The 25,540-nt window shown below is 40.7% G+C and overlaps 1 protein-coding gene and 1 long non-coding RNA gene across 2 annotated transcripts; one reads left to right on the forward strand and one right to left on the reverse strand.

The window, feature by feature from the left end:
• The first annotated feature begins 15,237 nt into the window (after nucleotides 1–15,237).
• Nucleotides 15,238–19,066, forward strand: FGF23 (fibroblast growth factor 23). Its single transcript, XM_040575718.1, has 3 exons — nucleotides 15,238–15,634; nucleotides 17,558–17,661; nucleotides 18,140–19,066. The coding sequence occupies exons 1-3, from the start codon at nucleotides 15,412–15,414 to the stop codon at nucleotides 18,575–18,577; spliced, it is 765 nt and encodes a 254-aa protein (XP_040431652.1). The 5' UTR covers nucleotides 15,238–15,411; the 3' UTR covers nucleotides 18,578–19,066.
• Nucleotides 19,067–19,474: 408 nt separating this feature from the next.
• LOC121078967 lies at nucleotides 19,475–24,025 on the reverse strand. Its single transcript, XR_005824812.1, has 3 exons — nucleotides 23,922–24,025; nucleotides 21,468–21,552; nucleotides 19,475–20,325 (listed from the first exon to the last, which is right to left on the reverse strand). It is a non-coding gene; the product is annotated as an uncharacterized LOC121078967 (long non-coding RNA).
• Between the last annotated feature and the right edge of the window lie 1,515 nt (nucleotides 24,026–25,540).

Consider the following 25,540-nt stretch of genomic DNA (forward strand, 5'->3'; position numbering starts at 1 on the left):
TCAGTATCCATCTGCTACCAGAGATGCTCTTTGCATCACAAGGAGCCCCAGGGAAGATGCTGATGCTCCGAATGCCAGGGGGCAGTGTGCCACCTGCAGAAACGACAACTTGAGGAAAAAAAAAAAAAAAAAAGGAGGGGTCACTCATACACTTAGAAACAATTATTTTGAAGTATGCTGTTAAGAAATATACCAACCAGAGATTTATCTCGCCAGTAAAATTTATAATGTCATAGAAAAGTTAGCCACTTCTCTACCAACTACTGAGCCAGACCAATTTTTTTTCTAGAATAGTGACAGGTACTGTAGTTTCACACTATAGAATCCAGTAGAGTTTCGTACTGTAGTTTCATATTGTAGAGTTTCATAAAAATATGTAACTAGATCTTTTGCTCAAGGAATAAAAATATACTTTCAATTTAAACTTTCCAGTAAGATATTTATTTTCTTTAGAACACATGAATGGGTACATTGGAAAGATGATACCTGAAAACATTTTGATTTTCAAAAGTTTTCAGACATTTCTTTTTCAGATCAAGAAAGTTCATGGCAGAAAACAAAGTTTCATTTAATAGTTTCATATTTTCTCTGTTGTACAAAAATAAAAAAATCCCACCAAATTTAAACCATAGATACGTGAGATATTTTAGTGCTTACACTTTTTGTTTTGGTTTGGTTGTTGTTGTTGTTTTAAAAGTGAATCCAACAGGAAGTGACAGACTGTTGCAACTTGCTCAGAGAGGTTGTGGAATTTCTCCGCTTGGAGATTTTCAAAAGCTACCAGGACGTGGTCCTGGGCACCCTGCTCTAGGTGACCCTGCTTGAGCAGGGGTCGGGCCAGATGAACTCCAGGGGTCCCTGCCAACCTCAGCCGTTGTGTGACTCTGTGAGTCTGTGACAGTCTGAGAGGAAAGGGCCAGGATGAACTCTCTTACCTGAGCTTACCTATGCTGCTATAATCAAGGTAGAAAGCAGGTTCAGGCTTGCCTGGTGTACTTAATCTAAGCCCACAGTACAGCCTCTGTGAGTTTCTGCACAGGATCCCAGCACTGATCCTAGGAGCAGGATAAGAGGTTGGAATGCAATCTTGAAATCCCACGGGACCTGCCTAGTTGCTTCCTGGTCCTGTTTTCCTTCTCACTTAATCTTGGTGTACAAGTCCGGAGACTCAAGTCAAGGGAGTCTCAGAGTCTCCAGCTGTTCTGAAGAGCCTGTCTTCTAGGAACCACAATGAGAAACCAAAGCAAAGGTGAGAGCTAGACCCAGTTTCTCACAGATCAAGAAAGTCCTGCACAGGCAGCAGGATTCCTTGAGTCTGCTGTAGGTCAGCTAAACTCAGCCTTGCAAATGTGCCTGCCAACAGAACACACACAGGGTGTCAGGACAAGGGAAAGACTATTGCTGTGGTCTACCTAGACTTTGGTAAGGCTTTTGACATCTTTTCCCATAGCATTCTCCTAAAGAAACTGGCAGGTCAAGGCTTGGGTGGGTGTATGCTTTGTTGGGTTAAAAACTGGCTGGGTAGCCGGGCCCAAAGAGTCATGGTGAATGGAGTTAAATCCAGCTGGAGGCCGGTCACTAGTGGTGTCCCCAGGGCTCAGTACTAGGGCCAGTTCTCTTCAATATCTTTAGCAATGATCTAGAATAGATGATAGAGGCTCAGGGGAGACTTATTGCACTTTACAATTACCTTAAAGAAGAGTGTATCAAGGTGAGGATCAGGCTCTTCTCCCAAGCAACAAGTGATAGGACAAGACAAAATGTTTTTCCATTGTGCCAGGGGAGGTTTAGGTTGAATATTAGGAGAAATGTCTTCACTGAAAGGGTTGTGCGGCATTGGAACAGGCTGCCCAGGGAAAAGGTTGAGTCACCATCCCTGGACGTCTTCAAAAAACATGTAGATGTAGAACTTAGTAACATGATTTAGTGGTGGACTTTTCACTACTAGATTAAAAGTTGCACTACAAGATCTTAGAGGTGTTTTCCAACCTGAATGATTCTATGATTCTGGGCATATCTTGTCAGAACTAGGTTAGGACTGCCCACTCAATGGTCTTGCTGCCTGGTGAGGCTGGCAGAATCAGTCTTCATCTCCTACCTAGTCACAAGAGCAGAGCTTAGGATGAGAGACAAGCATCACACACTGCATGTCTGAACTGCCCCAGCAGAGTGGTCATCTTCAGCTCAGTCATGGCACCCACTGATCTTTACCCCAGTCATGGGCTGACTTCCCAGCCTGGCCTTAGCACAGCACTGTCACCACATGGACCTGCCTGGATTTCACTGGACCTGATTCTGATGGGAAGATCAGGTCTAGGTCCTAGACCTTTCTTGTCACCATGATGTTGTCTTGTGATCTGGGCTTTTGTCTGGGCCTGGCCACCATCTCTGTGTCTGCTCTATGCCCCAGCTTGGGTACTGTGGGACAGCTGCTGGCTGGTGAGGCCTTGACTTGCTATGCCTGTGATTTATTATATATTATATTATATTATATTATATTATATTATATTATATTATTTTAATTTTATTTTATTTATTTTTTCCTCTCAGCTCTCATCTCCTCTTCCCCTAGAGAGCAGACCCAGCCCACAGTGGTCCCTGACACTTGTTTACCACAGTGACTTCTAGTGAGTGATCCACAGAAAAGAGATGTGCTTTGTTCTTTTAAACTGGTGGTTGTGTCCTAGCAGGATTCTATGCCAGATGCTTCAGAGAAAAGAAATTTCCTTCTTAGTATCTTCTGATGATGCATTTGGCAAAGTATCCAGTGTTCCACACAACAGAAAAAGCATTTTCCAGATACTCCGTGCCACACACATGCACAGACATATGAGACACAAATGTAAAAGCTGGATTGAGATACATCACCATCATTCTAAAAAACAATGTTTCTGCAGAAACTAGCAGTATTAGAGAGATTACCATGAATTTTCACAACTCTGTACAAATTGCATTTCTGGTTCCAAAAATGGAGGAGAAAGACAACTCTGGGAAAAGGTCCGTCATGGAGATTTGTAGTTGAAAAGGCAGCAGGGAAAGGTTTATAGTATTCTGGAGTAGCCTTTGGGAGATCTAAATGGTGTATGACAACTACCTCAGCCATCTATTTTTCACATATTAACAATATCATTTCCGTCTTCTGTATATTGCCCCTCAAGCACTGAAACTCCAACTAGATTTCACCCCTTTCCTTCTCCAGGCCAAACAAATCCAGCTCTAACAGCATGTCCTTGTGTATCATTCTCCAGTCCACAGAAATTTTAGTGGATCTTCGCTGTATGTGCTCCCATCTGTTAACATTTCTCTTGCAACATGGAGCCCCAAACCAGACACCGTTTTAGACGTGGCCTCACAAAAGGGAAATAAACACTTCCTTCAATCTGTCGGTTATGCTTTTTCTAATGCAACCCAATATGCCATTGTTTTTTTAATGGTTGGGTTGATAGTCTTGCTTAAACTAAGGAGTCTCAGAGGCTATGGGCTGGTAAAGGCAGAGAGTCTATAAACTGGGGATTCCCCCTCCAGCCTCTCAAGGGAATCACCAGACATTCATTTAAGACAGTTCAGTGCAGGAGCATGACAATGGGGTGAGGTTAGTGTCTGGATTTCATAAGGCGATTTGCAAACAGAAATTAAACTGTTGTGAAACAATCCAGTCCCCATGAGGGTTAGCAATGATCTGCTCTGCTCCCACCGTTGCTAAGGAAAGCAGAGGATCTTTGACAGAAATTTGCAGGCCATGATCTTTCAGTGACTCAAGAATGCTGGTCAGTAATGGCCATGTAACAAGCTATGCTCATAAAAGGAAAACAAACAAAAAACAAACAAAAAACCAGCCTCAAATCTCTTTTGCATTTCCTTTTTTTTTCTTTCCTTTTTTTTTTTTATTCTCTACCCACCCCCACCCCTAGTTTTACTTGTGTCATTTGCTGAATGTTCTGCATCAGTGTAATCAAAGAAGGACAGAATTACATCCCAAGTATTTAACTAAGGAGGACTTTGTTCTTTGGGAAAATGACCCAAGTGCCTCAGGTTTGAAGTCACAAATGACTCAGCAGAAGCAAAGAGGATATTTGGTTTCCTTGCCAGAATGCAAGACTGAAAGAAGAAACAAGAATCTCTTCTAGTTGTTGGGTAACTGAGGAAGAGACTGAGGTTAAGACAAGCAGTGTGGGCCTCTCTAGGTTTATTACACATAACGTAAACTGGATGTACATTTAATTGCAGTGACCAATCCTGACTGATGAAAGAGCTGTCACTGGAAAAAAATCCTAAAAACAAACAACTAAGTATGCAGCCACAAGCAGAGAGTTCTTTTTTTCTCTGCAGCCAACCTCTGCATCCAGCTCAACCCAAAAGCATGTTTGTTTTGGAAGCCATAGTCTGCTGAAAAGAGTTTGGCCAAAATCCAAGGGGAGAATAAGTCCAGATGAGCTGAACAAGCTGTGCCCTTGGATCATGAGAAGAACATATTATTCAATCCTTTATTGCATGCATGCATATAATTGGTTATTTTTTGTTACAAGGTGTGGAGTAAAATGCCTTGATTGGGACTAAATTTCTGTCCCCTAACTCAACTGTTTACAGTCCTGAATTTTACTGTGTGCTTGTGATTTCACGGGCCAGAACTCATAGTACTAGAATAGCTCCTCCAAGGACAATACAACCATACCAACTTACGTCAGATGAGAAATCATTAGGGATAATGTATAAAACAACAAAGTTGTTTGCAGTTATATTTTTGCAGGGCTGCCTGGTTAAAAGCACCTAACTTTCTCTTAAATATTCCTTAGGAAAACTGATATATTCTGAGTCGTTCCAGGTGATCAGAGCCTGTTTTTTTCTGGGGTTACTCCATCTGTGACATGATCCAGAGCTCTCCAGGCCAATAAAAATCCTCCAGTTTATTCAATTGACAACAGGTCTGCTGCTAAAATATATAGAAAGTACTTATGATAACTAGCATAGGTGTCATTCAGTGAGATCATCGCCTTTTTTCAAAAGCACTTTAAGTATCTCAGTTATCCAGTGAGGAACAAGTTAGCTTACATTTACCCCAGGGTCAAAATACAAGTAGGGCACTTGACAGATCCTTACCCTACCTTGGCTCTTGGCAATGTTTCCATGCAGCCAGGCCTTCAGATCTCAGGCTGAGCTGACGGGAATAACAAGTAGCGCAAGCAGATTATTTGACTCTAACCTCATGATCTTGCCTGGCTTGATCCAGAGACCCTTATTGTGAAATGTTAAGTACTTCTGCACTTTAATATAACCATGTAGCTAACCCTATGCAAAAGTGCTAAATCCTGGTGCTAAATGAACAGCAATGTTAGGAAACTTTAAGTAAACCAAAGATTTTTTCCCAAAACAAAACAATCTGTCAGCCTATCTTTAGCTTCTATGCAGCGCAGTACATTAGGGGATGAATGCATGAACTGATTTTCTTGTTGAGACTGCATATCTGGATCTTTAGTATTCCTGAGGACCTAGAAGCAAGCACACAAGAAGAATGAATGTACTTCTCTAGATGAGACACACTACCTAGATAGGCAGGTCAGCAATACTGGATGTGCCAGTAAAAGACAAACTGTACTATAGGGCAAATTTCAGAATCAGAGAATTCAGAGAGAGAAGCTGCAGACTTTCCATGGCAACTCACCAAAACACAACACTTTGCAAAGAAAATGACATGTATGGGACATGTATTGTGGATTTTAATGAAAAACTTGCAGATTTCAAAAGAAGACAAGGGTAATATTGAATAGAATTTATTTTTCACAACCCTACAACAGTCAACGTGCAGGTCTAAAAGCCCCTTGGGTTACTGTGAAATTTCTTTTGTTTGAAATTTCTTATGTATATTTGTATTCTGCGCAACTTCAATTTTTTGTTGAGCTGGTCATCAGCTGACATCAAAGTGCTAACTTGAGTTAATTTCCATCCTTTTTTAAGTTTCCATCCTTTAAGTTCATTTTCATCACTTTCCCCAGAAGTGAAGTCAGAGAGGTGAATGAACCATGGAGCAAAGGGTCTTGAAGGGACCACTGTGTCAGACACACAGTCATGTTTGGGCTAGGCAAGTGGGCTACTCAGCCTCTGACATGTAAAAAGGTTCATTGGGGCAAAGGAAAAGATAACAAAAGCAAAAAAAAAAAAGAATATTAAAAAAATAAAATAATTTAAAAAAAGCATGTTATGTTTCTAAGTTTAAAAAACATATCAGCCAGCAATTCTTTGTTTTTGGAAAACTGAGCAGTTTGGTGAGAGGCCAAAACTTCAAAAAAGATGATAAAAACCAGCTTGCTTTTATTCTTTGAAACAGAATGCATTTCCCAACCAGCCCTGGCATGACACCAGACCATGCCAGCTGTGAAAATGGCTAAAGATCAGCAGGGGGCAGGTGCAGGATCAGTGTCCCAGCAGCTGATGAACCTCTGCATCCAGGGCACCAAGTTCCTCCTCGCCAGCAGCATGATGAGAAGGCAACATGAAGAATTATTGTGGTTGCAGTGAGGTGTAAATCTACGTGTAAAGTCATTCTGTGATTTAAAGCCTAAATCAGGACACATCTTGACAGATGTTCAAGACACATCTTTGACAGATTTCCATCCAACCTAATTAGTCCTTGCCTATGTGCTACTGATGTGCACTTTCCCAGTAGAAAGATGAAGTCACTATTATACATCTTTTCCTGCTGTTCATGAATTTGGATCTTCATGTTGCTTTAAAGGAGTCCAGAACTGTATATTAGTCTTGCAGTAGCCTGTGAAGCCTTTCTATTTTCCCTGCATTAGAAATACTGGGTACAAGAGCAATGATTTGCTCAGTCATGACTTTCATCAATTACTGCTCAGGTTTTCAGATTCAGAAATAACTCTTAAAAAAAAAATGTTTCTTAAACCAGCATTTAGTTTCAAAGAGATCCCACTAAAAATATGTCTCAGAGCTAAAGAACAACACATGGAACTGTGTTGAAGCAATTCTAACCAAATCAGTCGCATGCCATGTCATCACTGTCACACAGAAGAAAGGCCCTTGGCTGACAATGAGGTTGTCTACGTATTTTGTCTTGACAGTTTCAGGGTCTCCCCCCTCCCTCTTTGCATTTTCCAGTCATTTCTTTGACCTAAGCCTTTCCATCTCTTCTTCCAGAATGCAGAATCAATGGAATGAAACTCCTGAACCAAAGAGACTGATGTAAGTTTAGAACTAGGTTAGAACACAATTTATTGTCTATTCTCGTCTTCTTTATAACAAAGGAAAATTATCCTATTATTTGAAGCTGTCAGTAAATGTCATGGCATACATTAGCATACCCAATGTCACAGAATCACAAAAGGATTTAGGTGGGAAGGGGACACTGGAGCTTTCTAGTCCAGCCCAAGATCACAGTAGGGTAAGTTGCCAAGCTGAATCAGGTCACTTAGGACCTTGCCCAGACAACTTTTGAATATCTCCAGGGTTGTGGGCTACAGCCTCTCTGGGCATCTGCTCCAGTGCTGCATCACTCTTATGGGAAGAATTTTGAATTTCTCTCCAAGTGAAATTTCCATTTTTGCAACTTGTGTAGTATATTTTACCATAATAGACTGAAACTTAATGGATTTTAATGTGCAGTTTTTGTACAGAAATTGTCCATTACAAAGGACTGTTAGAGAAGACCATTTGAAAATAATAATAGTAATAAAAAAAAAAAAGCAGTATCCATGGAGATCATTGGGATCCATTACTTTACTTTTTTTTTTTTTTTTTTTTTTTTTCCGCCAGACCAAATTAAAAATTACGTTGTGTGTTCTGTTCCTGGTTTATTTAGTTTTGATTCCTCCTCTTTTCAGTACCTAATGCTACTTAGTTTGGTTTGCAACCACTACTCAAAAATGCTTTATAGTTGCATTTCAAATTTGTTTGTCAAAATCTTTTGTAATATCAGTTTTTCTTCTAAATTTTGAGAGGATCTTGTTTGCTTCTTGACATCTGAAACCAAACTGATGCTAGATAGGTCCATTTTTAAAATGTTAGCTGTTCTTCAGGAAAAAAAATATAAATCAGAACCTTCATAATCACTAAAACTCAGGTGCAAATCTGTAGAGATAAAGTGGTGAGTTTGGGCTGCCCAGACACTACCTTCAACTATGTCTAGATCAAATATCATTGCTGTAAAGCTGAAACCTTAAGGCTTGTGAATAGTGTGCTGCTTTTTTTCCTCCCCAAAACAGGTTTAGAAACAAAATAAGAAATTATCATTAAAAAAAAAAAAAAAACAACTTGTAAAACTTTTGCTTCTGCTTATAAGGCTGCCATCTCCATCCTTCCTAGCCCCATGTGCAAGAGTATCTATTTCTCAAGTGTAAACTTGTATTGCAGCTGAGAATCCAAATGCTCTTCAAAGACAACAAAAAGTTTGCCGTGCTAGCAAACTGCATTTTATAACATTGGACTCCAACTTAAGTGCCAACAACCCCAATAGGTTTTTACAAGAGAGACAAGTTCACACCTCAAAGCAAGTATCCAGAAAACTGAGTTATCTACTTCATGTGTGCTGATATGCAGGGGGAAAAAATAATAATAATAATCCTTGACCAGTTTAATAACAACACTATTTCAGTAGCATTTGGCTATGAGGATCTGAATTCAATTTAGCATCCGTAATCAAACACTAAGTGTGATAACTGCATCAAGCAACAAAGCCCTTTAGCCCTGAGCACCCAAATGCTTTTACATCAAGTATGGAAAATGGCACAGGAAAGGAGGATTCTCCATGGGCGCATTTCTATTTATACTGATTTTGTTTCCAGTACTAAGAAGAATGGAAGTGAAAGCCAACAGCCTTTGGGGGGGGGGGGGAAGGGGGGATGGGGGAATTATAATTAAGCTTAAAAACTGCGTATCTCAAAGACAGCTTTATTACTCCTCCTCCAGCCACCTCTCACACCTCAGCTCCTCACTGCCTCCTTGCCAGCAACAGCCAGCCCAGTTTGCACCCATGGGTGAGCTCTTTTGGCCACCTGTGCAGGTCCCACAGCCCGCGGCACTCTGCTGTCTTGTCTCACATGTACAAAGCTCTGCTCCGGCTTTGCTTGGGATTCCTGGACTGCTCAGGCTTTCTTGGCTGAGCATTACTGCCTGGAGTAATCAGCTACTCCAGAGCATGTATTTAGTTAAGTTGGACTAGTAGAGAATATAGGAAATAACAGAGATGTATCCTGGGAAGAACTGAACATGAAGTGAAACAAGGGATGGACAGATGTTTCAGTTTCTTACTGCTGGGCATGAGCGTTTTGTTTTATAGAGGGTGGTCTGAACTGAAGATAAATATTCAGACTAGGAAGCGAGTAAGAGCAACCATCCAAGGACACTCAGTGGAAGCGCACAGAGATCTCCATGTGAGAGCTCAAATTGACTTAGCTGTCTAGTTTTGAGGAGAAAAAACACCAAAGAGCTACTACAAGTATGTGTGTCAGAACAACATTAACTTGAAAGACTTTCACTGCTATGGTACTTTATATGAAATTACAAGGTGCACACTGAGGAATCAAAATACATATCTTTAGTAAATATATATTTTATATATATATATATATGTATTTCAAGCCACAGATTATCAGAAGTTACTACCACAAGACACTGGGAAAGGACACCTAGACCCAGTTCGGCCACCTGTGTCCTTCAAGCAGATTACCTCAGAGTTTGCTCATGTACAAAGAGCAGCAGGTCCTGCAGCCAAATATGAAAAGAGGTCTGTCTTTGTGCTCTCTGCCTTCTCCTTCTTGGTGTACCCCCTCACACTTGTACTGCTCACTTTGAACACTTGCCTCCCACATACTCCCATTCTGGGGCTCACCCTCAAATCCCTACCAACTTTTCTCATGTCTCTCACCCTAGGCCAAGTCCATCCTCTCATCTACCTACCACCTAGAATATTAGCTGGGTTGGTTGTGCCCAGGTGCTGACCTGAGGTTCAGAAGCAGGTCCCTGCATATGGAAGGGTCTTCCCACCCCCAAAGGAACAGATACCACAGCCTGAGAGACTCCATTTCAGGAACTGGAAGCATCTCGTTGGAAATGGAGAGTATCAGCAGCTGTCATTTCAGACTGGGACCACTCTCTATTCCGCAATACCTAAGAAAATTCAGACCCTTTAAAATGACAGAAACACTCCCTGTTCAGAAAACACAACCTTTTAGGGACTCGTTCTGCTTTGACTGGGAGCTCTGCCAATGATTTCAGCTGGGGGAGGAATGAGGCCCTTCATTTCAGTCAGTTAGAGTAAAGCAGCACAAACAGCATCACAAATGCCCATCTGGAATGTTTACAGACTGGGAAGTCTGATTTCTTATTGACCTCCTCCTCAGACTATAGTGAAGTACTAGGGCTTTCTCCTTCTGACCATCTTTGTAGCATTACATTTTGAAAACCCATAATCTCTAAAGCCACTGGTAAAAATCTACCTCCCTTTGGGAACTGTGAATGAGAGCTGAAAGCTTATGCCAGCCTTCCGTCTAACTGGAAAGAAAAGAGGCTAGAAGAAAAGACAAGCAGTCCTCAAGAAGACCATATATCCTGCATCATGTGGACACAGGCATCAAAGAAGCTGCTCCAGAGCTTCAGACACACGTGACTTAGCACTTCTGCAACTGGAAACGGATTTTGAAAATGTCTGCTATGTAGACAAAAGGTTGAGGGGAAAAAATAGAAGAGCCAAGACAATATATTTGGAAGTACATGGCAGAAACTGCTAGTACACGCTGTGGTCCCAGACCCAGTGGGCTGTGCTTACTTCATTTGTTTCACGTAGGTGAAGATGGCCAGGATGTTTGCTTTAGTCGTGGGCAGTGTGACAAGAATGGGATGTCCAAATAAGGTCCCTCAGGATGTGTTTAACAATGCTGGGTAAAGTCTGTGGCGAAGGCTCACGCATACACATACTCACAGAGCATCCACTGTACATACTGTCGACTTGGTGCGTCATTATTCCTAGAATAACTACTAGAGAGGCACTCCACCCTTGTACTTTCAATGCTGAAGATGTGATTGTCCCAGAGCCAGTTATTACAGTGATTTTAGGAAGAGGAGGGAGGGAAAAGAGGCCCCAGTTTTTCTCACCTTTTTGAAGTGATGCAGTGTAAATAAAAGTGTTAAAAGCAGAGGTAGTTTCAAATCTGTCAACTCAAACTCCCTTGCAATCTTTGAAACAGCAGAGAGCAAGAGGCATTCTGAGACCATCTGAGATACCTGGGAACTGCGGGGGCAATTCCTGCCCAGCCTCACACACTTACCACGTGGCTCCTAGCTAGGGACACAGGCTGACTGTGAATAGGGATGGTGAACATCCCTCTGTCCCTAGATAGCCAGAGTTCTGCAAAGGGACAAGCCACACACCTGTTTAAATAAGGGTCAATATGCTTTATTAAGCAACAGTGCTACAGGTGCTCCTACGTGATCAAGGTAGTCTAGCACTGTGAGGGAACATGCCTCTTTACTTGTAGGAGAGTCCTGGAAGGCAACCACATTATGTCGATTTTTTTAAAAAGCTTCTTTTTAATGTGAAAATTTTTGATGGTCCATAAAGCACTTCCAAGGTGTCTGGAAAAGGTAACTGAGAGCAAAAAATTTGTAGTAACTTAAATTTGTAATAAAAAGCTTGCCTTTCCCCTGAAAGTCCTCTGCAGTTGACTGAAGCGATAAACAATAAAGGAAAGGAGTTACTTTGGTAGCAGCTGTAGAAGAGATGACACACAGCTGCTGAGATCAGGGTTTTATAGAGTTGAACACATAAATTTTGATTAAAAAAAAAAAAAAAACTAAGGCTGAAACACGACATCGTTAAGCTAGGGGGAAGTCAGAGTTTAGGATGCTCCCATGAACCTAACAGACTTCCCTTTGTCTACAGTCTTGTGTATAATTTACTTAAATTACAGAACTTTCCACCACACATTTACTTTACTCAGGACAGAAAGTTATCTTGTTCATTTACAGATATCCAGTGTTTTCTGTCCACTGTTTGCTGCATGTGCTGGTGTCGCGCTTAGAGCACACTTTGTACTGGTGAGGCACTCATGCATTACAGCTGGGGCACCTAGCACAGTCGAACCTGTGCTGCCTCTGCAGGAAGGAGGCAGTAGGAGCAGGCCTGGGATGAAGGCATGGCAGAGGGAAGGAGGAGAAAGGGACCCATTAAGGTGCTGAGCATCAACAATTTTCTCAAACACCTGGAAGCCAAGCCCTGCTGTTTTCATCCCTTCTTTTTAATCTTGCTCTGAAGTGAGAATTTCCTGACTTTATCTTAGTGGTCCCCAGCATCCATGATGGCTGGTACCTTGGGATGTCAGCATCTCCTGACTGCCCTTGCAGGATGCTTCCAAGGAAAGCCCCATGCCACCTGATACTGGCTGTGTAGCATCCCTGCAGTGAGGAGTAGAAAGCACAATGTGGCCATCCTCATGGTAGAAACGACTGCGTTTTGTTCTAAGGCATATGCCAGCCCTGTTCTTTCCCACCAGCACACCCTCCAAATGTGCTCACAATGTTGTTTTCAGAGCACCCATTTTCCTTCCCATCTGCATAAAAGTGTAGGCTCCTCAAAGCAGGGACTAGCCTATTGACATGACTGAACAAAACTTAACACTAGCTGAATTATTCACTTGGATTAAAGAAGCAGCTCAAGAAGAACAGCAGTTCTAAGTTTGCTGAAGTGGTTTTGGTCTTCAAATTCAGTTCCATTTTTTCTCTCCTCTAAAAACTAGAAAAATCTGTAAGACTGAAGCTAATTCTGTAGGCACCGACAAAAGCTGTCTTGGTTGGTCAAACATCTCAGAACAATACAGAGAGCTAAAAAAGCAATATCAATATATGTGGTAGAAGTTGCACAAATATTGTTACTACTGATATAACAGCATAATGATAAAAGAGAAATAAGGTGGTTAGTACTTCTAACAGATGCAGCTGAAAAATTAAGCAAACAGGTGAATGGGTAGGAGAAGTTAAGCAGCATACCAAAAGAAAAAATAAATGAATCAACCAGGAATAAAAAAGCACAAACCTCTGACAGTGTACATTGATAGGTTTAAAACAGAAATGTCAATGAAAAGGTAAAACCTACATTATCACCCTCAAAAGTAGAGAGTTTAATATATTCACTTTAGCCCAGCAGCTAATACACAACTCAGCCAATTCAGGGGTTTTGCTGACTCTATAAGAAGCTTTAGAAAATGCCTAACAATTTAAGCATATGAAAGAACTCTTCGCTTCTTTGAGACACTGAAAAAAAGAATCAGGTTCTCACAACTGCTGTGTGCTACCACAGGGCTTGAATACATTTTTTAAACTCCTGAGAACCATTTCTCTGTAGCTAAGACACCAGAGAGAGATCAGATGAGTGCATAATTGTAAACACAGGAAGACTTCACGGTGAATATGAAATATCAAACCAGAAAAGGTGCATTAACAAAAAAATCACAAAAATTTCCAAGAGGACATAGTATCCTATATGTGCCTCTTGTGGAAAATCTTGCAACTACTTCTGAAGTATCCATATCCACATTTCCATGGTAGTCTAATGAAAGGGAGGAAAAGGCAAATGAACAAACAAAAAATACTTTTGTTTGAATGCTGGACTGAAAAGCTTCAGCAGATAATTTCAACAATAAACAGATGCATCACTTAAAAAAGGGGGAAAAAAAAAAACATTCAAAACACCTCCTTTCCTTCTAAGCTATTTTTTCAATTAAGATGGCAAAGCATTTCAGATGTTATAACCAGTGAAAGATTTGTAGCCTAGATTGCCTCTCAGTGAAGACAGTTTTGTCAATCTACTCAGCTGAAGACCCTTACACACTTTGACCCTTATACACTTTGGCTAAAAAATGCTGTCATTTACACAGGTGTATATACAATGATGCAAGCCTCTAGATTTACACAGGTGTGACAGAAGTATTTGGCAGAAGTATTTTGCTGATTTAAAAAAAAAAAATCACATCAACCTTTACAGTTGTGTCAAGCTATAACGTATTCTGTGATGATGGCATTGCTCCACAGGTTCTTCATGGAACTAAAATTTTTGCACACTGTGTCTAACTAAAGACTAACTCACTGATATCTGTGCTTGGAATTAGTGAACTTAAGACTGCTACACTTAAAATCCTCGGGTTTCCTTTAAAAAAGTGACCAATTTATTGTTTAGTACTCTTTTCAGTTCTATATTCATTTTAAAAAGAAATCTAAACACTGCCTAGTTTCGTGACCTGTTATTCCTATCATCATTGTTTTACCTGTATACCCAGTTTCCCATTAGTACAGCATTTTTTTACAATAAACAGAACCATATATTTTTTAATCAGAAAAATTGTTTGTAAAACCACAGTACGCTGGCAGGACAACTGAAAAGCAAGTTTAATATCTTGGAGTGTTTTTTAACATTGCTTTACATTCATTACTTTTCAGTTTGGTCATGTCTCTAAGTAGTTCTTCCAAGCTTTCTTGCCGTACCTGAAGTAATAAAAATGTGACAATAAGAATGATTTTAGTTTTGATTCAGATCTGAGATCTTCTGGCCATACTAACCAATATGGCTCTATAAAAGACTGCCAGCTAGATTTGCAATGCAGGTTCTTGCAGATTCTAAGTGTTTTGCAGCTAATTTTTAATTAGTTTTGCAGCTAATGTTTGGCCAACTTCAAATTAGTTAGGTGACTCAAATAGGAGAAATAAAAGGGAGAGTTTATTTGAAATGGGCTCCACTTACTTCAAGTTTCACTTGCTTAGATGGGGAAACACAAATATCAGTCCAAAAGCTCATTGTTAAACTTATACTACAATGAAGGCGGAATCAAGCCCAGACCAACCTAATATCAGCTTTTGATACAGCTGTGGAAATTTTTAGTACCATTCGGTATTTTCACCAAATCAAAATGTCGTTTGGAAACTGAGAGGGAGATGGGAATCTAAATAAACATCTCTGAGAAAAAAAAAAAAAAAAAGATAACTCAAGTTTAAAAGGTCATTCCCTTCTCTTCACAGAAAGTACAGTGAAGTGCTCCTCCTGGATTTAACAGTAGGGGCGTGGGAAGCTCTCAGATGTCACAGGGTTGTAGATAACATTTGAACATATGATTAGCTTTCATGAGCTGTCTTTAGAAACCTTACATTTTTCCTCCCCGCACCTTACCCAGAGATCCTACGTGCTTTCCTTCCCTTGAGGTTTTGGGACACTTAAAATGTTGCTTTGACAAAAATCAAGGATGTGGAGAAGTTTTTCCTGTGTGATGTCATTTTGCTGCCCTTTATAAGCCTCTGCAAAGAAGAAGGGAACCTATCCGAGAATTCTCACTCCAGGCACATGCAAACAAGGGAAAGCAAGAAGCACAGAGAAGTATCAAGTTTCAGATACCAACCAGCCACTACGAGCAGAGAGCCATGCCACAGACTAGTCCCTACAGCTGCCTGGAGCACATGCTGCTTGTACTCTGTAGCCTGAAGGCTACAGTCGCCTTTCCCAACTCCTCTCCACTGCTGAATCGCAGCTGGGGGAATGGAGATCGCCTGATGCACCTATATACATCTTCAGAGAGGAACAGCTTCCATCTCCAAATCAATGCTGATGGCTATATTGATGGTGTTCCTCATCAAACCATATACAGTAAGTAGCTTACTATAGACCTTCAATCTTCACAGGAACAGGGGAGGGAGGACAAGACTTTTGTTTTCTCGCTACCTGTAGAAAATTCCATCCTCTTGTTAGGTATTGGGACAGAGGAGTGTAGCTATGGGATGGAAAACACACACAATTATAATGCTCCTTTTGTATAACAAATACAATTGCTTCAAAGAAATATAGCAGGTGGGAAATTTCTTTCATTGTCTCAGAGCACTACATTTCTACGGTTGTTGTAATCCTCTTCAAGCAAAAACGACCTGAATTATCCTTCACTGCATGATTTTACCACAGTTTCTTATGGAAGTTCCTGTTAGAGTTTGGTGATATGTCCCAAAGAGCTACTTCACATTGCAGTGACAGCATTTTACTGAAGAAAGTCATCGCAGTACCAGTTGGGGAACTGATTGTGTCCGTAGAATCTTTATTCTGGGGTAGAGAGCTGCTAAATACTAAAGCTAGGTCATGTCCTTTCAAATATAACAGTAGCTCTCTTTATTTAAAATTGGTTTGTAAGGCAACCTTCAAATTCTTATGTCTAAAGAAGGTGCGTGGCACATACTCAACTGTGCATAGAACATGGGTAAATAAGCATGAAACATTTGATTAAATGGGGGGAAATTGCAGAAGGCCAGACCGTCATAAATGAAGTGCTATGCCCTTGGAGTTCATGAGAAGTAAACATCCCCTTTTGTAACTAAAATCTTCTATCATAGTTTATTTTCATGGAAAATTCAGGTATTCTTTGCTGAATGCCTGCCCAAACAGCATAACTAGTTGAAAAAATGTTGTTGCTCTTGTTGTTTATTTGTTTGTTACATATTTTTTTTTAAGACACAGGGTTGTTTCATAGGATTCCAAAATTACTTCTCTTCTAGCATCACTCAAATCACAAGTAGCTATGCACCATAAAGTCATTTATATCATTACCACATAGCATGTTCTTCACCAACACAATGAAAAATGTAAACATATCTTGTGATATTCGTGTAGAATTATATAAGGGAAAAAAAAGGTATTTTGAAAAGTTGTAATTTATTAAGGAGAAAAAAGGATCAAGTTTCACTATTTTTTCTTTTAAGGAATTACTGATGAAACACTTGTAAGAATGCTTGTGCTGTCTTGCTGCTATTCTTCCTGCATATTTATAGGTTTTATAAAACTGACTTTTAAGTATGTTGGTCAAGAACCAGGGAGAGATTGTCGACAATAACAGCCAGCAAAATACCATGTTTTGCCAATATCTGCCATGAAACAAAACCACCTATATTTGGAATGGTAGAATAGGAAAGGTGGAAATCAGACAGATAAAGAGGTCATGAAAGGGAAGGTGACTGAATCTCTGCCAGGTCACCACAGTGCCACTCAGACGCCAGGTAAATAAGAAGTCCAAAGTGCTGCACAGACTGGGCGGAGGCTGGGTGTATACAGCTCTCCTGGGTAGGACCTAAGGGTTACAGTAGGCACCAAATCAAATGCAGCACACTCCGTTTGAGAAGATGGCAAACCATCCACTGTGATGAGTGGATCAAGTGAAGTTACTTTTCCGCCTTTAATTGGTATTGCAACACTCCTCCCTGTCATGGCCAGTGACAGAAGAAAGAGCAATGGCCCCAGACTGGGGTTTGGGACTTCAATTAGGATGTTAGAAAAAAAAATGTCTTTGAGATTCTACTGCTGCACTGGAACAGGGCAACCAGAGAGGTGGTAGCATCTCCACCCTGGGAGCTGTCCAAGGCTCAGACGAAGCCACAGATATATCTAGGGTGCACAATAGTCTCAATTCGCATGGGAAGTGGGTTCAGACTCCTCAGAGGACACTTCCAGACACCATTCCTGTGGACCAGTAAGGCAATGGTGCAGTGTCAAACTGGGTCCTGGATTTGACATCTTTGTTTTCTTAAACAGGTGCCTTAATGATCAAGTCTGAGGGTGCTGGCTGTGTAATAATCACAGGTGTGAAGAGTGGACGCTACCTATGCATGGACATGAAAGGAAACATCTTTGGATCGGTGAGCCACCTTTACTAAGACTCGGCTAGGGCAAATCTGTATAACTACAGCAGGAGGATGCAGATTTAAGCAAGCTGACAACCTGCCATTTAAATTAAAATTTCTTTTTTGATTGTATTGAATTGTAGAGCTGACAAAAATAATTTGAATTCCTGTCGGGATAAATGAGAGCAGAATGAGATCCAATGAGATCTTACAATCTTGCTGTAGTGTAGATCCACAGGTCGGGAGTAGCTGGAACAATGCAGCCCTCTGAAAGAAATAAGTGTTATCTGAGTAATACCTAAGTTGAAAATGTAGGCATCCATAATAGATTTACGTTTAACTGAGCCTGAGTTACAGAGCTGGCAGATAAGAAAACACTCTGCTGAAAGATCTCATTTCTCTTTCCATCTTTAATTGGCACTTGTCTTTTACCAAATGCCTTCGATCACAGTTGTCATTCTTTTTTTTTTTTTTTTTTTTTTTTTTTTTTAAGCACTACTTCAGTCAAGAGGACTGTGTGTTCAACCATAGGACACTGGAAAATGGATATGATGTGTACCAATCTCCCAAGCACAACTTTCTGGTTAGCTTAGGCAGAGTTAAACAAGCTTTTTTCCCTGGTATGAATCTACCACCGTACTCCCAGTTTTTGTCCAGGAGAAACGAAATCCCTTTGTTTCGATTCAACACACCTGAGCCCCACAGAAACACTAGAAGTGCAGATATTGATCCAATGGATCCTCACCAGATCCTGGTCCCACAGAGAAAGGTCTCCGCATCAGGATCTCAGCTGCAGCTACAAACAGACTTTTCCCACATGCCCAGGGAACCCATGAGAATCAATCAGAATGATGTGGTCAACCCAGATGACCCACATGCCATGATGGATGCCAGGAGGTACGCAAGTCCTCGCTTTTATACTACAAGATAACTGGGGCCACCTGCAAATTGATGACATGCGTGAGTGAATATAATAGACAAAAGGAGGTGCCTAGCACACTCAATTTCTAACTCTTAAGACGGCTATTAGAAAACTGAAAGATACTGGGAAAAAATCCTTTATTTCAAATTTTGTCCTTACAGATGATAGTTCACTGAAAAAAAGAAAAGGGAAAAAAAAAAAAAAAAAAAGAGTTGCACTCTGCTTTACTGGAAAGAAGATATATTTTCAAAAAGAATAATAGAAACCAAATATTTTAAGGTCTGAATTACCTTTAGTATGCATCAGTGAGAAACAAAATTCACTGGAATGAATGGGAAACTGATGTTGTATTACTGATGTAGCTTGGAAGAGACTTGGGCCCTGGAGCAACTGAGATTCCAGCAGAGGCAGAGAATCCTCTTACCAGCTCACTTGCAAGCACAGCAGACTAACTAACCAATGGTGTGTTATATTATTATCTAAAACTTATGATATATGTTTTTAGCTGTTAAGATTGGAACTTCAGCTCTTTTCATGCCTGAAAAGTGAGCACTCTGCTGTTAAAAAAAAAAAAAAAAAAAGTACACAAGGAAAACTGGAGTAACTGACAGGAGAACAAGGATCAAATAATTTTGTCTAGAAAGAGTCATTTCTGACACATATTGATTCCAAGCTGAGGTTTAGAAAAAGAAGAGCTGATTTCACCATTTCTTAAGTCCTTTTCTATCACACCTCTCTATTCACTTAATTGTAATGACGCATTATAGAAATATAATGTAGAAACATTCATTACTTTTGCATATTTCCAACAGAGAGATAAGTAACAGAAATATTAATTACCAGTAGTGTGTCAAATAGGTTGTGGGTTGTTTTTTTTCACAGTGATAGGCTGGGTTTTTTTTTGTTTGTTTGTTTTTGCACAGTGTTTAACTCTGCACAGTGCTGAATTTTGGGGAAAAAAGTCCCCGCAAATTATGCCTCATAGACATTAAACTATTAACAGTTAATGAAGACTCTCATCTAATAAGTGAAAATGAGGTGTGTATTTAGAAAAGTTTGGCATCAATGTTTTTATCTAATTCTGAGCAGGTATCAGATGATTTATGTCTGTAAGAGTGAAATTACCTAAATATGATCGAATCTCTAAATGTTGACAAAACTTAGACATCTAGATTGGAATATGCTATGGGTAAGTTTATTTGTCAAAATATGACCTCAATATATCCATTTGACATTTACAAATCTTTAGTTAAGATGAGATATTTGCAGAGCAGAGCTTTTCATTGTAATTTAGGTGTCAAACTGTTAACTGGTAGAATTCAGTATAGCTTCACTGGTTTTAGTGGAGCTATATTCAGGACTCTGAAAATTGTATACATATTTAGTCATTTTTCTCCTTTATTCCTTTTACTTTTAATCCCATCTTCCTGGAATTCTAAATCTGAGTAATTCTGAAAAAGCTTTTCTTGATGCGCTCCAGCAGAAATCAATAGCATCAGAAGTCAACAGCTGGAGAAAAATCCAGCGTGGTAGATATATGAGAAGGGTTTTACGTTTTGGTGTGCATGTGCTTTCTGTCAAGGTGCAGAACCTTCTGTTTTGTTTACTTAGTATATTTAACAGTCTGACACCATTCTGAAAATGGTACATTTGGCCAGTTTTCTTGGCAATAACACAAAAGATGTCGGGCTAGATTCTGGTCCTGTTCTTCCTACTGTCTGGTGAAGTAATTCACTGAAGTGACTGGAACTGCATCACTGTAACAAGATCAAAGTAAGACCCACTAAGTTCTTTTTTTTTCATGGAAATTCTGGATTTAGCACAGGGTCTGTCCTGCTGACAGCATTTAAAACCTATTTATATATGCATATATAGTGATATACATACAATATATTTATTTATTTACAACCTCCAGGTAGTTATGTTAGAATAATCATAAGGCCTGATTCTGCTGCTACAATAGTTTTGCCACTTGGCATGATTCGCAATTCATACAAGTACCTAGGAGCACAGGACAATTCAAATGATTAGGATTAGACCAAGAATTGTGTCCCACAATTTATTATTTTTCATCCTCTAAACTCATCATGTTTATAATTAGTTTCTAAGGAAAATAAGTGATTCTAATGGACTGGGAGAATTGAAGAGCAGGGGGATAAGTTGTGTATTTTCTTTCTTATTCAAAATACCACAAGACTTTTTACCTTGTTGTTTATGTGGTGAACAGGTATTGTTTTATTTGTGGTTTAGTTTAATATTTTTACTTGATTTCTTTACCATTCTTCTTGGCTTTTCTCCTTGAGAACTCTGGACTGCAATTACAGAAGCAAAAGTTTAATTTTGCATAAATTGTTCTAAGCTCCAGAGAGCTCTCCAGGACTATGAGTCGACAGATTTACAAGTTTTAATCATGAAAAATTCTGTCTCAATCCATATCAAGCTTTAATGACAAAATCCTGTGGGGTTATATCTCTATGCCATCTCTATATTCATGCATCATAACAAAGTAAGAAGGGTTGCTCACTCCATGAGTAGCCAGGAGATTTAGTCCCTATGCTAAGAGTGAATGCACAGTAATTTTTGCATCAAAAACATATTTGTAACTACAAAGAAATGTAGTGAATGTGTCAAAAGAATTAGTTATTCAAAGGAGATGCTGGCCATCACCAGCTAGTAAGAAAGCATTACTCTATATTTTAATATTTCAATATTTATTTATTTATTTGAGTGGGTCTGAAGTCCCATAGAATATTTATAAATATTTATAACAATGTATTATAGTGACCATTTCCTTTTATAAAATACCAATAAACTTTTCCTTCTCTCAGAGTGGTGGATTTTGCATTGTTTGTTCAAGCCCCCCATTTCAGAAAAAACTTGAATGGACAAATGGTACTACCTGTGTCTGATAATGTGAGTCCTACTGTCCTCTGTGATTCTCAGCTTCATAGATTACAGGTTCCTGGGTGTTTCATGCACCACACCTGTGAAAGTTGTGTGAAAGATGATGAGAAAAACAAAGCCTTAGTGGGTCTAAACTGACTGTGAAGAGATTGCCACCTCTACTGGGACACTGCTTCTGCAACGCAAAAGTAATGGAAAACTGCTGGTCTAGTAATTCAGTCCTGCTGGGAAATGCTTGTGATCCTGACTCGATCTCATAATAAAAGGCATTAGGTAAATTACTGTTACTTCTATCTTATTGCTGCTCATACAAAGTATTCTTTCTCCATTCCTAAGGCCATGATCAGGCTGTTTTGCAGCAAACAGGTCACAGATTGAAAAAATTGCAGATACTCCCTTTCTGCAATGGTATCCAGGCCCACAAAGACCTAACAGACACCCTCAAAATGGCAAAGGGCCCATGGGTCTGATAAATTATCTCCTTGTAGTGCTCCCTCACCACAGACACTCTGTGGCTCTCTGTACTGTACACTCCGTGTTAGTGATAGTCATTAGTAGCATCCTTTGCATCTTCCATGGTGCCAATACCAAGAGAAGCATCACATTACTATGTACCACAGTACTGTTGCACTTTGCGGCTAAGAAGAGAGTGGTCTTCAGTGGGAGAGAGATCTCAGGTAGGTGGGGGTCTCTCCTCTCTCCTCCAAGACCCCTTTCTCTTCCCATTGCTATAAATTTAAGCCTGTATACTTAAAGGAGGAAGAAGCACGGCAGAAATATTCAATAAGGATTGAAGCACATGAGAAACTTTATAGAAACTTCATAAAAAAAATCAGCCCATATCATTTAGTTTCCCACACATTTGGAATCTCAGTACTGACTTGGGACCTTTCAAGCTCATTCACAGTAAGGTGTGCACAGGTAAATAAAAAGAAGCATGCTGCAGAGCAACCATGCCGTGAAGAAGAAATGGACTAGGAGATTTCTGGAATGTATGGAGGATAACTTCTTCACACAGGTGAAGAGGGAACCAACCGGGGAAGGTGCTCTGCTTGACCTGATTTTTGTTAACAGGGAAGGTCTTGTGGGGGTGTGTTGGCTGGAAGTGATCTTGGGCACAGTGATCTGGAGATGAAAAATTCACAATCCTTGGGAAAGCAAGGAGGGTGGTCAGCAGAACTCTGGATTTTTGGTGGACTGCTTTTGGCCTATTTAGGGACCTTGTTGACAGAGTCACTTTGGAGGCAGTTCTAAAGGGCAAAGGAATCCAGGAAGGCTGGACATTCTTCAAGAATGAAATCTTGAAGGCACAGGAGCAGGCTGTCCCTGTGTGCCAAAAGACAAGCTGCTGAGGAAGAAGAGCATCCTTGCAGTTCTTTTGGAACTCAGAAAGAAAAAGAAAGTTGAAAGAAGGTTGCAGACAACATGGGAGGACTACAAAGATCCTTTATTGTTTGTGGGGAGAAACATAGTGATGAGAGATGAGGAAAAGGCTCTAGTGCTTAATGCCTTCTTTGCATCAGTCTTTATTAGTAGGACTAATTGTTCTTGTGGTACCCAACCCACTCAGCTGAAAGAGACAGGGAGAAGAATGAAGCCCTTATAATCCAAGAGGAAATCTGAGGAACCTGATCTTCTTCCATGATAAGATGACATGCTTACAGGACAAGGGAAAAGGTGTGGTTGGTGTTTACTCAGACTTTAGCAAAGCATCTGATACTATTTCCCATAGCATTCTCATGAAGGAACTGGCTGCTCACTGGCTGCTGATGCATGTACTGTTTGCTGGGTAAAAAAATGGCAGGATGGCTGGGCCCAAAGGGTCATTGTGAATAGAGTTATATCCAGTTGGAGGACAAGTGGTGTTCCCCAGGGCTCAGTCCTGGGGACAGTTTTCTTTAAGATTTTTATCAACAATCTTGATGAAGGATTGAGTGTTCCTTCAGTAAGTTTGCAGACGATAACAAGTGAGGTGGGACTGACAATCTTCTTGAGGGTAGAAAGACTTTGCAGAGGGCTCTGGATAGGCTGGATCAATGAGCTGTGTCCAACTGTATGGCATTCAACAAGGCTAAGTGCCAGGTCCTGCACTTGTGTCATAACAACCCAATGCAGTGGTATAGGCTTGGGGAAGAGTGGCTGGAAAGTTGCCCGGCAGAAAAGGACCTGGGGGTATTGGTTGATAGCCAGCTGAACACGAGCCAGCAGTGCTCAGATGGCCAAGAAGGCCAACGGCATCCTGGCTTGTATCAGGAATAGTGTGGCAGAGGATTAGGGATTCTGTGATTCTATGTCCACAGGCACTCACCAGTGACTGCTTCAGCTCTCAAAGAATCTTCTTTCACACCATCTCCCCCATCACGGTTCCTTCCTTCCTTTTGCAGCACCATGCATACTTTCTTTCTAAAACCAGACACAGAGAAGGAAACCCATCCCACCTCAGGCTTACCATCTCACTGGTCTATTGTGTAGTTTATGGCATCTGCCAGTTCCCAGTCTTTTGTTCCCCCTGGGTTATTTCCGGATCTCAGCAGAATTCAGCCTTGATGTGTCTGAGAAGGATAACGTGGCACAATAATCACCTAATTAGTCTTACAGTATTTTTCTCACTGTTCATTATTGATTACTCACAAGCCCACATAGAACAACAGCTCCCACATAAATTCAGCTGTGGATTTATCTTCTTCTATACAACTGTGAATTGAATGGAGCATCTATTTACTTATGTAAGGATGAAAGGAAATTTAACCCAATGTGGCTTTAATCTAAACCGTATTTCTTCTGATTCTCCCGCCTGTCACACGGATGTGCACAGTGAACATGCCTCATGTCAGGTCATATGAGTCAATGTGCCACATGCTTACCACGGATTATCATGTTGTCCTAAGTAGCTTCAAATCAAACATAACACAGTGTTCACAGAACAGGACCCCTAGGCTCTGGGGTGATGTAAAGAGATGATAAAGGCAGTGAGAACATGGGGAAGGAGGGAGCCCTGCTGCTTACCCTCCCTGCCTCTCACTGTGGGGTTGTCCTACAGGAAGATCCAAACCTCCTGTGAACACCATTGCTGCTGATACAGAGCCCCCCAGAATCTAGGCTGGATCCTGGCAGCCCACTCTGGAGAGCACTAAAATGTTCTAGGCAGGAGTGTGCCGGTGTATAAAAAACATAGTTTTTCAGATCTTCATATCTTAGGCAGAACATTTTTTTTCCCTTATGTTTTTCTTACAGTCATATAAGATCACAGAATACTAGAATAACGTAGAATGCTGTTGGTTGGAAGGGACCTTAAAGATCATCCAGTTCCAATCCCTCTGCTGTGGGCAGGGACACCTCTCACTAGACCAGGTTGCCCAAAGCCCCATCCAGCCTGGCCTTGAACACCTCCAGGGATGGGGCATCCACAGCTTCTCTGGGCAACCTGTGCCAGTGCCTCACCACCCTCATGGTTAAGAATTTCTTCCAGATATCCGATCTAACTCTACCCTCTTTTACTTTAAAACTGTTACCCCTTGTCTATTGCTACACTTCTTGATAAAGAGTCCCTCTCCATCTTTCATAAAGGCCCCATTTAGGTGCCAGAAGACCACTATAAGGTCTCTCTGGAGCCTTCTTCAGGCTGAGCAACCCCAACGCGCCTGACTACTCTGGTGGCCTTCTATGATGGAGTGACTGCATCAGATAAGAAGGGAAGACTAACTTATATCATCTACCTGGACTTCTGTAAGGCCTTTGACACAGTCCCACATGACATCCTGATCTCCAGATTGGAGGGGTATGTATTTGATGGTTGGACCATTCAGTGGATAAGGATAGGCTTGAAGGCTGCACCCAGAGAGTGGTTGTCAATGGCTCTATGTCCAGGAGGAGGCCAGTGACGAGTGGTGTCCCTCAGGGGTCTGTCTTGGGACTGGTACTCTTGAAATCTTTATCAACAACAGACAATGGGATCGAGTGCACCTTCAGCAAGTTTGCAGATGACACCAAGCTGAGTAGTGCAGTCAATGCAACAGAAGGAAGGGATGCCATCCAAAGGGACCTGGACAAGCTTGAGAAGTGCACCCA

This window comes from Cygnus olor, chromosome 1 (genome assembly GCF_009769625.2).
Source record: "Cygnus olor isolate bCygOlo1 chromosome 1, bCygOlo1.pri.v2, whole genome shotgun sequence".
Lineage (NCBI taxonomy): Eukaryota > Metazoa > Chordata > Aves > Anseriformes > Anatidae > Cygnus > Cygnus olor.

What these genes read in the sequence shown, in the direction of transcription:
- FGF23 (XM_040575718.1), top strand. Translation starts at nt 15,412, where the DNA reads ATGCCACAGACTAGTCCCTACAGCTGCCTGGAGCACATGCTGCTTGTA. An exon ending in TCCTCATCAAACCATATACA is followed by an intron (nt 15,635 to 17,557) that starts GTAAGTAGCTTA and finishes TTTCTTAAACAG; the next exon opens with GTGCCTTAATGATCAAGTCT. An exon ending in AAGGAAACATCTTTGGATCG is followed by an intron (nt 17,662 to 18,139) that starts GTGAGCCACCTT and finishes TTTTTTTTTAAG; the next exon opens with CACTACTTCAGTCAAGAGGA.